Source organism: Genypterus blacodes, unplaced genomic scaffold (assembly GCF_046128005.1).
Source record: "Genypterus blacodes isolate CSIRO-AG114 ecotype Tasmania unplaced genomic scaffold, CSIRO-AGI_Gbla_v1 ptg000141l_1, whole genome shotgun sequence".
Lineage (NCBI taxonomy): Eukaryota > Metazoa > Chordata > Actinopteri > Ophidiiformes > Ophidiidae > Genypterus > Genypterus blacodes.
This window is the reverse complement of record NW_027466943.1, coordinates 274586-286930: the sequence shown is the minus strand read 5'-3', so window position 1 is coordinate 286930 and position 12345 is coordinate 274586. Positions and strand designations below refer to the sequence as shown.

At 44.0% G+C, this 12345-nt stretch overlaps 1 protein-coding gene across 3 annotated transcripts in view; it reads right to left on the bottom strand.

Annotated features, from left to right (window-relative positions):
- Positions 1-12345, bottom strand: part of dock8 (dedicator of cytokinesis 8) — a 41212-nt gene that overhangs the window by 24002 nt on the left and 4865 nt on the right. For 2 of the 3 annotated variants that reach the window (XM_076165200.1, XM_076165199.1), the window contains exons 2-8: positions 9337-9433; positions 5905-6080; positions 5402-5473; positions 4502-4607; positions 1952-2161; positions 1474-1559; positions 876-942 (exon numbers count right to left, since the gene is read on the bottom strand). In XM_076165200.1, the coding sequence (XP_076021315.1) occupies positions 876-942; positions 1474-1559; positions 1952-2161; positions 4502-4607; positions 5402-5473; positions 5905-6080; positions 9337-9433 (814 nt within the window). Of the gene's footprint in view, positions 1-875; positions 943-1473; positions 1560-1951; positions 2162-4501; positions 4608-5401; positions 5474-5904; positions 6081-7860; positions 8157-9336; positions 9434-12345 lie in introns of those variants that run through there. The other variant, XM_076165201.1, reaches the window with a different exon arrangement.

Genomic DNA, 12345 nt, shown 5'->3' with positions numbered 1-12345 from the left:
AAGCTTGGTAGGAAAACACGTGGGTCACAAGCAAATACTTCACAGTTCCAGTTCAATTAGTCTGACTGACAAAACAGGCTCGACCGTCTCTCATTCAGCAGGAGGCCCATGTCTCTCTCTCTCACACACACACACACACACACATATATACACACACGCATCCAACATTGTAAGAGTCAGGCTCCCTCTCTATCAATCTAATAGGCAGGAAGTTGTGATTACCACGGGGAGCCAACATGTAATACAACTGCTCAGCTTAGACAGTAAGCCAGAGCAGCTCTGTTCTCATAGAGCGACCAAAGCGTAAATGAGAGCTGAACAACATTTGCTTTATTGGAGATATACAAGTATTAAGTTTTTCACTTCAAATAGGCTTCATTTGTTATACTATTCCACAATTTCATTAACAGTGATTTTTAAATTTATTTCTAACCTTAAAAATCTTTGGTTAAGCTTTTACTTTTACGACCATCTTTGATAATTGTCGACGTTGTTTAGTAAAGCAGGTGTCACAACTCATTAGAAAACAATGTTGAAGAATATAGGCTACGCATAGTTGTTTGTTTATGAGGCACCACGGGTGCATGTAAGAGTGGGTCATTAAAGTATGCCACTCCCACATCCCTTTGTGCGCGTGTGTGTGTGCATACCTGAGGCTCCAAACAACAATGAGCTCATCACACTCATGCACCTGCACATAGGCAAGTCATAAGTCAGACTTTAATGGTACGTGTGTTGTGATTTACAGCTGTTGCCGCCCTGAATCTGCTGCTGCATCTGTCAAGAACACTGGAAAGCTGAAGATCCTGACGCAGCAGAGAGAAGCACTCTGAGGCTAATGTGAGTTTACCTCTCAGATAAAGCACATTTCCTACCTTCTTCTTCTCTTTCAGGTCATACAGGGCGAAGGTTGCAAAAATAGGCTCAATGTCGATTTCAAACCTGTTAATGAAATGAGGGAAATTACAAGTTAAATCAAAAAGTAAGGTTGAGACAAATATGAATCATGTCCATACACTGAAACTTTTTCTGATTCTACTCTAGATTATTGTTTTTGGTAGGAACAGAACGTGCAGAGATGAAACAGCCAAACAACACACAAGGGTTGAGAGTGAAAGGCAAATACTCCTTGCGTGAATGATTGAAAGAAGAGAGTTAGAGAGAGAGACAGACAGACAGTGATGTGAAAGGACGAGCAGCTGTCCTCCCTCCCACACTGCTGTTGTCACATCTACTTAACGCCTTCATAAGCATCCACTCTGTTTTAATTCATAAGCAGATGTGACGTATAAGAATGTACTGCCTGCTAAACGCTGAGCAAAGGTCACATCATCATAAGCAAGCACCCATTATAAATGTTGAAAATCCCCCTTTAAACGCAACTAACTGTTGACTCCTTGTCTAACTTATGACAGGGACAGAAATGATACAGCTGTTCTTCCTCATGCAGCATAATGAGAATGAGGGACGAACTTGATGGCCTGGCACCGGACCAGTATGCTGTCTCCACAGTGTTCTTTGGGGCAGTCGGGGACCGGCCGGATCTCCACAGCGTCTTCCTGGAACACAACACCAGACAAGACTCTTCAAACTGAGCAAAGGGAAGTGGAGAGTTTATAGATACGGAATAAAAGTAACGCCAAACCACTGAAGCACTGGAAATCAACGCAATATTTTCACTTCAGAGGAAAAAAAGTATATTACATATTAAGATTTTGTACAATACACAGCAATTAAGCAACACTGCAGATTAAACTAAAAAAAATCTCTTCACTTATCACACGATTTCACTTATTTTGATTGGTCCACCAGTGGCACATATACCACAGGTTGAGAACAGATAATCGATGACAAAGCTACTTACAAGTCAAAGGATTTGTAAGTTTCAACAAAAAATCCTGCTAATAATAAGTTATGTGCGAATTGGGGACTTAAGTTTTCTTAATCTCACCTCGTCCACTGGTGGGTAGAGAGCAAACAGCTCGGGGTGTCGTTTCCCCTGCCGAGCCGCCTGGTTGAATTGGTCGAGCTCCTCGTGGCTGGTGAAGGAGAGCAGCCCATCGACTCTGGGGTCGGGGGTCAAACTGCGGAGGTTGAAGTCGGAGGAGGTCAATGTGCGGCCACAGTCATCGCTCAGCCCAGCTAGAGACGGAGACTTGACCTGTGGGGGGACATGGGCAAAGGTGGGGGAGGGCGAGAACAGAATGACACGAGTGGAGTTTAGAGGAGGGAGACGACGGCATAATGTCCAAAATGTTTTTAAGAGATCAAATGAAAACGAATGCAATATTTGGTCGAAGCCTGTTCAATGCCGATACATGAAAGAGTACACCACATGCACTGTACAATATGACAGTAATTCATTGTGAATTGTAGTGTGACATGCATATGGCCTCTATTGTGTTCTCCCTCTAATGTACATGAACAGAACATTCATCTAAGAACCAAAGATTAGAAATGACCTCTCATATTTTTGTACCATGACTTTGATTTTAGCACCCACACAGCTGGCTAGGAGATCATTCCGTATTGTTATTATTATTATTATTATTATTATTATTATTATTATTATTATTATTAGTATCATCGATTGCCTCAGTTACAACCTTTATTTCATTAAATCCTTCTATCACTCACTGCTGCTTAAGGAAAAATGGAGACAAACAAATAGTTCACTCAGAATCTTTACACGTTTCTCTCTCCTGTGGCTTAAAAGTACAAAAGAACCTCGTCTCAATTGTTCTTCAACATATGACGCTCTAAGGAGAACCCCCACTGTGACATTATCATTGTGACATTAATTAAACTGAGCATCCTCCTTCCATCAACACGGCCTCTCAGGCTGCTAGTGGAGCCATGTGGAATGTCAGGGCAGAATATAACCTCTGTCCCGCTCTGAAGAGGCCGTCTTCGCCCCTTCTCCCTCATTGTCTCTGTCACTCCCATCATCCATCCATCTCACTCCCATACCAGAGGACAGCTTGCAGCTTCATCTGGGTCGAGATACCAGCGTCTTAGAGATCACAAGAAACTCCCAAGACTATTGTTGAAGCAAATTGGAGTGAAGAGGAGAGCTGACTGACAATAGTGTGATTCTTCCCCCCTCTGTCATTCTCTTTCTGGCGTGTAGGTCATGGAAAGCCCACGGCTGAATTAAGGCCTTTTGGAATTGGGTGATTAACCAGACTTGGCAAGGATGGGGCCATGGGGCTACAGGAAGGGGCTGGTGAGGCTGGCTGGCAGGAGGAAAGGGATGGCTTGGGTAGCCAGGCTGAAGCTGGGTGCGATGCTGAGTGATTGGCTGAGACTTTCTGATGCTGGCAACGTGGGATTTGGCAACTACCAGACAAAAGAGTTAAAGTGAGGGCAGAGAAAGAGGGAGAGGATGGGAACTTGGCTCAGAAGACTGTCCGACCAGGTCCGAGCCAGTCAATACACAGCGAGAGAAAAGGACTAATGACGGCATTGAGCTGGGAATCCTGAGAAACAGTGTCGAGCAGAAGGGAAAACGAAACGTGGGTGAAATTCCGCAGGATATGTACAATCATCAAATGCACCTTTGTGTTTGTCTGGGAGGCAAAAAACAATAATCAGGTGATGAGGGTTTGGGGTCACTGGTGTGCAAAGCAGGCTGGGTAAACCTTGAGGGGCCACATTGCCACAGTGGGAGGAGTGACACGAATGACAAAACAGTGTTGGTCCAGTCCGTCTCCTCTCTCTTCATTTGCCCCCCTCACACCGCCCCAGTGTTGTTGTCTGTCCCTAATGCCTTAATCAATATGGAGGACCACACCACCCTCTGTCTCCCTCTCTCTCTCTCTCTCTCACTGTAGAGAGACTCCAGTCCAACATCGTTGTGCTGACAGACAAAGTGGGAAAAGAGCTGCTTTAGTTATGTGGAGCAGTTTCACACTAACTAAACTATCACACTGTGCACAGACTCTGGATGATGAGAAAGTTAACGCTGCTCGTTTATGGACTTACAGAGGCTGGTGGTTGTTTTTATGACAAAGACTCAGTAAAAGTTGTTGTTGTAGGCTTGCTTTTTAACTATACTCTGCCCCTGCCCACAATTTAAAACACATTTGATGACTTTAACATATTCAAGAGTTGGTGTGAAATTTACTAAAGTGTTTCTTAAGACTGAATTTGGTCATTTTCCCCCTTGTGTATTGAACTGGATTGTACACAGACGTCCATATTGGCTGCATCTTACCAGTGTGATCTATCCTCCAGGCACAACAATGCAAATTTGTCACTTTAATTAAAGTAAATTTGCAACACTACTTTTCTGGGCAGAGACACACTCCAGTGCGATATTCACTCACCTACCTGCTGCATAAAGTCAACAAACCCAAGGGTGCTTGTTTCTTCCAAGTCACGAGAACAGGGAAGGACTTGATGAGTCAAACTTGAAAGGATCGATTACACTAGGTTGATGCAGCAAATATGAGTTCACTCGTAACATTCAGCACCATCCCTGTCACTGTGTGTCTCTTACTGGTGCCTGTATTTCTGGTTGGACGTCCGACTCAAAGATCTGTTTCTGAAGAAGTTTGTGCAGGCCGGCTCGCTCCGAATATGCGCCCCAGCCATCTCCCTGGCACCTTTACACACAGACACACACACACACACACACATACATACATACACACACACACACACAGACACACAAACAGGGTCAAACACACCAGAAACAACATGCATCGCTACCACTGTTACACCTCTGCAACTCTAATCAAACCTGGCTTAACAGCGCAAACAGAGGACTTGCACAACACACTGACACTGCATGGGAGTGTGTGTGTGTGTGTGTGTGTGTGTGAGATAAGAGAGTTATCAGATCCAATGTGTGGTGTTTATCAGTCAGACCTTTTGTTTCCTGCATCTGGATTACATCTAAAACCTTCTCAGACAGCCTGCAACAATAAAATATGAGTTTTGTTGTTTTGGTCCTGCAGTCTTTGAAGAGGTTTTGTTTGATGAATATGTTCATCATTACGTGGAAACATGGCAGGCTGGCTGTTTTCCCATATTTTTGTCATCGTATGCAACAGTAATGAAACAGAATTGGGCAAATTGGTGGACTAACTTCTTTGCGTCTTCAGAGGAGCAGATGATGGGAATAGCTGCACAGTAAGGAATGGGGCTAGAACCAAATGATAAATGTGTAGTAAAGGCAAAATAGATCCAGAAAAATATGTTGCCTATTATTGATAGTCAATTCCTGCTCTTCAGGACGGTTTATTATGAGAACTGAAACAAAGTCTTGTTTGGCCTTGGCAGAGGTATGCGTGCTAACCCTCTAGTTTGAAACTTCCAGGACACACTGTACATCAAACACCATTGTTCTGAATATTGGGGACAGCATTCCTATTGGTTTGTGCGCTAGGGTCCTTACCTTCTGGAGACCACCAGCCACGGCTGGGTGTAGCTCTTGACACAGTCACTCACGTGTGGATCCAGCTCCTCCCTGCAAAGCAGATGAGGAGGATAAAGTGGGAAACATCTGCGCCACCATCACAGGCAGACACAAGCGCACACATTCTCAGACACCACAGAGAATTCCTCCCCTATCATAATCTCCTCTTCAGGGTCAAGGTGTGAGGGAAAGGGAATGTTCTCACTCAGTTAAGACAACACACACTGCAACACACACTGCTTAGGATGTCACACTGTTCTTACTGAATAATATTATGCACCTGCACTCATTTTCCTCATCTGACATACGACCAAGTCACATCTTGCATTTCTCAACTGTGTACAGTATATAATGTTAATCATCATCTTGCTGTGGTTGCTATGGAGAAGTTTCAGATCTATAAAAAAACATACTATATTCCTGGATTGGTTTTGAGGAATTTCGCTTTTCTGATCGAAGTCGGTGTGTTGCGTGTCACTCACTTATTGCCGGGGACGGAGTGTCGAGTGGTGCGACACTCCTTTGGCACCTGCACCACGTTCAGGTCATCATTGGGGAAGTCTCCCAGTTCCTGCATCAGGACCGAGTCTCCACTTTGTAGCTGCGACATCAGGTACTCCTCCAGGTCCAGTGGCTCCACCGCTTCATACGCCGGGGGCTGGAGGGTCCAACAGTAGACAGAGCAATGCCATGTTTGGAAGGGAGAAAGGGAGGAAATTAGGAGTGGAGATGGAGGGAAAGTTAGAACAGTAGGGATCAAATATTAGGACAACTGCAGAAAATATGTTATACTATAATATTTCATTTAGGTTTTGAAGGAAATTGTTGGTATAAGGCATCACAAGACTGGTTTAATCTGTGAAAAACTATAGACTATAAACAGACAGTACAGCCCACAGACATTTCAAAATGCTACAGAGCAGGGTGGGAAAGAAAGATAGCAAAGGAGGAGGAGGAACTGGACAAGTTGGATCACGACTGTTTTCTAATACCTCATACCTGTGGAGTAATAAGAGACTCCAGCATGTATGGTACAAATATAGAAACTGAAACAATCTGACCGCAGCAGTAACAGCACTTATTTTTGGAAATTGTTAACTTTATTAGCCTGGACTAAAACGTTAAAGTGAAGCAAGGTCATATAAAAAGGTTAAAATACGACTCACAGCGAATGGCTTGGAAATGTTTTTGTTATTGTAGGGAATCGTGAAGAAGCTGTTTTTGGTCCCTTTGTGGTGCCCAGATCACTGAGGTAAGAGGAGCCACCATGAAGCAGGTGTTTTTATGAAAGGTGGCTACAAACAGGGGCAGGCCACAATCTGATTTCAATCTACAGGCTGTCGACTCAATAATGTCATACAGTAGGATTTCCACAAATAGGCAGGAAGTCACAACCTCTGCAACACATGCAGAATGCAAGTGTGCACGTAAATGTGCGAAGAAAGTCGCGCAAACTCTCCCACCTGGAAAGCATTTGCATGACAGGTATTCCCAAACAGAGTTCATATCAGAGTGTGTGCACAAGAGATTACATAGAGAGGAAACATAAAGACCAATGGAGACACACTGGCACACACTGAGAGACAAGGCTCACGCCAGAGGTGTGTGGAGATCCAGAACGCCATGACTCACTGCTGCACTCAATGTTTAGAGAGAAATTCCATTTGCCTTCAGACATGTTTTTACACATCAGCCTACCTTAAGGGATATTTTTTTTCCGCTCGGTGCTCAGGAGGAAGTTGCAGCACACATGCAGGTTTGTACATAAAACAGACAGAGAGAAACTAACAAACTAACAAACTGTGTCAATGTGACACCACAGCAGCACAAGACGGCTACAAAGCCTTTGTGAGGCAGAGGAGACGACCTCAGACAGACGCCCCGGTGAAGGTTTCCTCCATATTTGTGTCTCTGATTCTCCACCGTTAAACTCAACAACAATCAATGATCTTGTCCCATAATAGCATCTCACTTGTTGAGAGTGGGGGTTTAAAAGAAGCAAATGAATGCAAATGTATGCATGCCTCTGATCAGTGTGTGTTGCTCTGTGGAGTTGAGACGGGGAGCCGGCAAAAAACAGCGGAACTCCAGACACCAAACTTTCTGTCAGTTTACTGTTAAAGATGATCCCAGTGTTAAGCTTAAGCGCGACACAAATAACACTGAGATTCTACAACTGTCAAAAATGTGAAGAAGAAAAGCATAAATAAGAGCTGGGAAATCAATCAGAAGAACGTCCCTCTACAACAGACTGTAACTGAACACTGAACTGACCACAAACAAACATGTTACCAGCTCATGATCAGCTAAGTCCTTACAAAACACTACCAGGTTTCACTACAATCATGATAGTTAATGCAAGCAAGTGTATAAGCATTTAGAACAACTCAAAGCTTCCATAAAGGACACGTGTGGTTGTACAAAAGTGATACACTTACCCGGCTGAAAACTGAATACTGCACAACAAAAAGGAAGTACACAAAATGGCGCACTCCGGATACAGGAACCTACACATGTACCTGCTGCTGCCGAATGTTATTTGCAAAAAGTCAACCACAACACGGCAAAGATTATTTCCAAAACGATCCTCAACCTCCCCAAAAGCCGAGTAGTCCAGTACATCTGACAGAAACGAATACCATTGAACAGAAGTGTGTGTGGTATTTATAGTGTCACTGAGGACGCCGAGCTGATCTGGATCTGCTCGAGTGTTTTTTGATACAGTTTAGAGCGCTGGAGCTGTTTACTGTGGAGGTAGAGAAACCACAAGACAGCGAAGGAAGTGACATTAGTGAGACGTCCCTCTATCAAGTGGGGTTTCAACAGACAGGAACAGGAACAGAAATTGCATGAACGAGCACACACGCACGCGCACGCACACACACAGACCCTGCTTAAACACATGCGCGCGTTTAATTCATAAACTTACATGCACACACACTGCTTTTCATCTCAATCAATGTGTTTCAAACATGCAACAAAACAGTGATGAGTCAGCGTTTATTCTTCCAGGCACTAAAAATAGACGAAAGACAGTAAGAGATGGAGAATTATAATCACTCTATCCTGTCCTGTGCTGGACGCTGTTTGCTGAGTAATGGGGGAATAAAATCGTCCCTGAGATTATAGCATCAAAGCCTCTCCTGCGTTCCAAATCCGGCCATATTAAAGATTTGCCCGGGTAAGCTGTAAGGTAAGCAGCCGAGGCACTGACCCATTTCCCAAACAGGTTAGAGATTAACCACGCTGCAGGCGGTATGGAGAGCTCAACTCCTCCTTAAACCCATCAGCTGACGGGCTAGTGGATCATCACTGCGCAAGCCTCAAAACGCCTACAACCAGGTCCACTCACACACACACACACACACACACAAACACGTGGACGCGTTGAGAGACTGAAGAGCGAAAAGGAGAGGAAAGGCAAAAGACGAGGGATGAAAGATGATAAATTCTGTGACAGAGGTTCATAGTGAGAGAGCAAATCCCTCTACAGGATTACAGAGCAGCACTGGATGCTCTGCTGCCCTGAGCACAGAGACACAAACAAACAGCTAGTAAACTAAAGGACACTTTGGGTTTTCAGGCGAGCTGTGACATAGACATCTTGCTGTCTGAGCTACGAGAAGCAGAAAACAGCAAACCAGAGACGCAAAGTCAAAGAGTCTCAGTCCTAATGACAGTAAAGTGGATACTAAAGAAGAAGTGCTTATGCTGCTTATCTGTGTGAGTGGAGCATTACAGGAGAGCGCTGCATCTCACTCACATATACATCCTTACATAAGCAACACACTTAAAACAGCAATGTTTTAGTGTCAGCACAGATACATATTATATGCTGGCAGATGTGATGAATACTGACACCTTCACCTTAGAAACAGACTGGCCAAAGTCATCTACTTAAGAGGGAAACTCACCACAGTTGAGCACACGGAGGCCGAGGCGTTGGAATTGGTGCGGCTGTGAACGCCATGGTTCCCACTGAAGTGTCGCCTGATCTCCGCAGACGAGTGCCTGGAAGGAGACATGGAGACACAAACCAGGACGGTGAAGTGGCCAGCAGTTACTACAACGATGAACTCTTTATATACAGTCGTTATGCGATATGTAAATGCAATATTTGTGGGTTTAAATTCACGCAGACTGACAAAGAATCTCAAAATTAATGTAAAACTAAAACATTTAAATAATTCAAGCAGCGTTTGCTCGGTCATAATGGGGGATTTAACCCAGCCTCCACTGTTGCGACTTGCATTAGTTTGAATGTTTGAGCCATTCCATTCATACCACTGTTCCCTCTCCTGTGGCTCTGTGCCAGTGTCGTGTAGTTGGCACAGTGGAACACATTTGATATCCTCATTTTTTTAAAGGGTCAAACCAAGCAGGAAATCAATGTGACAGAACAATTGGAGTAGTGTTCAAGAGTACATTGTGTAATTGGGAATTGTGTGTGTGTGTGTGTGTGTGTGTGTGTGTGTGTGTGTGTGTGTGTGTGTGTGTGTGTGTGTGTGTGTGTGTGTGTGTGTGTGTGTGTGTGTGTGTGTGTGTGTGCGTCTGTAGAGTCCCCCTCAAAGAAAGGAGAGCAGAGGTCGTCGAGAACAGAGACAGTGTCCCAATTTGTAGCACAAGCTCCATCGCTCTGCCACAGCGAGCTGACGCGATGTTCATCTATTTCTTTGTAATTAATCTACCATATCACCGAACCCCCACCGAACGTCACACAATCACTCCTTTATGCTCCATGGCTCACTGATGAAAGGCCGGTTTTGTGTGTACAAGCCTGCGTGTATGCTCCTATTGGTGTCCGTATGTGTGTGTGTGTTGGATGGAAGACAGGAATGCCGCACTCTCATCCACTTTCCCCTGCAGTCAATCTCATGTGTTCATCAAGTCCCCATGGTCACTGTTACCACAACTCAGTTACCAATTACCGCCACAAAGCTGTAAACACCAATGCTGTGGACCATCACAGAGGGGTTTGGGAATCTAGAAACAGCAGGTAATAGCAATGCACTCAAAACTACACGGCAAAGGGACAAGACACAAACACAGACACAAGGCGTTCATAGCATTTTCCCTCCTCCACGTCAATCAAGCCTCATGCTGAGTCAACATAGTATATTCATGCCTGGGAAAGCCGAGGCTTGGGTGGGTGAGCGATATACAAGTTTACACAAAGATCAAAGTCCAGGAGGGCACCAGCATTTATTTAAACAGGTAGAAGAAGATGAAAGATAAGAAACATGAAAGAACCATCACAACACATTTAACTCTTGTCCTGTATATATAGTAAACAGCCACAAAGGCCATAAAAATAACACGGGGAGCGATTGCACAGCCACATTATCAACTCATTTATCACTAACACCACAGTTACGCAATGCCAACTAATATGAAAGTCACTCTTTATATAGGTCTCAATGTATCTTGCTTAATATTAGGGGTAAATGTTCGTGCTTGCTGCACACGCCAGCCATGCGGACTTCTTCTTCTTTCGGAGCAGTTATGGTTTGGTCTTGCACAAGGGACAGTTGGTGTGGAGGGACGTCGCATTTACCGCTCACCTTCATATCACCTACACACTACTGATTGTAAATACAGGGCCACCGAAGTCTAAAGGTAACATCTGAGCTTACGACATGTAGCCCTGTTATGGGTCAAAACAGTGCAGCTCAAAGCAGCACTGGTTCATTTCAGGAGCTCACGCTTCTCGGCCCGCCCACCTCTCCTCTCTTAACCCTCGGTAGGTTACTGGTGTGTGCAAAATGTTTGAGTGCAACTGAAGAGGGTGTTACAGTTGTGTTATTGTCACAAACGTAGGTCAGTCAAAGCACAGATAAAATGACCTACATATCAAATAAACACAAACAATATGCATAGAATAACCTTTGACACGTCATCAACATTCCAATCATCATCTAACTTAAATGTTTGCTTTTAGACAAACCAATGTAACTAGATCTAATGGTAAGGAAATGTTTACAAAAGCCAGATGGACATTCCAGTGCAGCATGATAATCAGCTCATACTAAGAGGAGGCAACCCCCCGGAATCACCAATCTGTGTGCACCCCTATTGCTTTCAGAGCTGCAATCAAGACGTCAAATAATGTCCGTTTAAATACTGAACACTCAATTGCTTGCAAGAGAACGAGCAACACATCCTTGACACGCAGCTACATAACCTATGCAGCTGTAATTGTCTGTACGAGGTTAACCGTTTTTTTAGTTGCTGACAGAGGGAAAGAAAAATCCCTTTATTTCCCAATTGTGCGGTGGATGTCTTGAACTTTTACCCGAAGCAATTCAAACCCAGTAAAACCATCTTGTAACTTAAACATCCAAAGAAATGAGCCCTACCCCTGTGTACAGTCTGAGCCCATAACCACAATACACCAACATGAGCTCTGCCTCCACGTCTCTCACTGCCACCACAGGGACAAAGGTCATGCACACAATCCCATAGCATTACAAAAGGTACATATGAAGTATCAAGTACATATATGCACACATGCTTACAAGCACTCAGTTGCTTACTTGCATACACAGACACAAAAGCGCACAAACACATACACACAAGCCTGCCTATAAAAAGACCAGGCAAGTAAAACAGTAATCAGCCCCTGCCAGCAGAGCCAAGCAGGCATTATTGTGCCACTAGCACACAAACAGCTTGTCATGACAGTCAGCATCTGTCATTCTCTTTAACTCCGCGCTGTCTTGGTCGCTTGGTTACATTAGTCTAAACCTGTTACATTAGCTGTTCTTGTGTAAGAGGCAAAAAGCAGAGCTCTGAGTTTTGGTTATTTTGGCAAACAAAGGGATAAAAGATCCGACTCAATATTTATTTTTGACTTCCACCACTAAGACAGAAATAAATCATGGATTCATGTGTTGAATCACTTCAAAGGTTGAAATATTGAACAT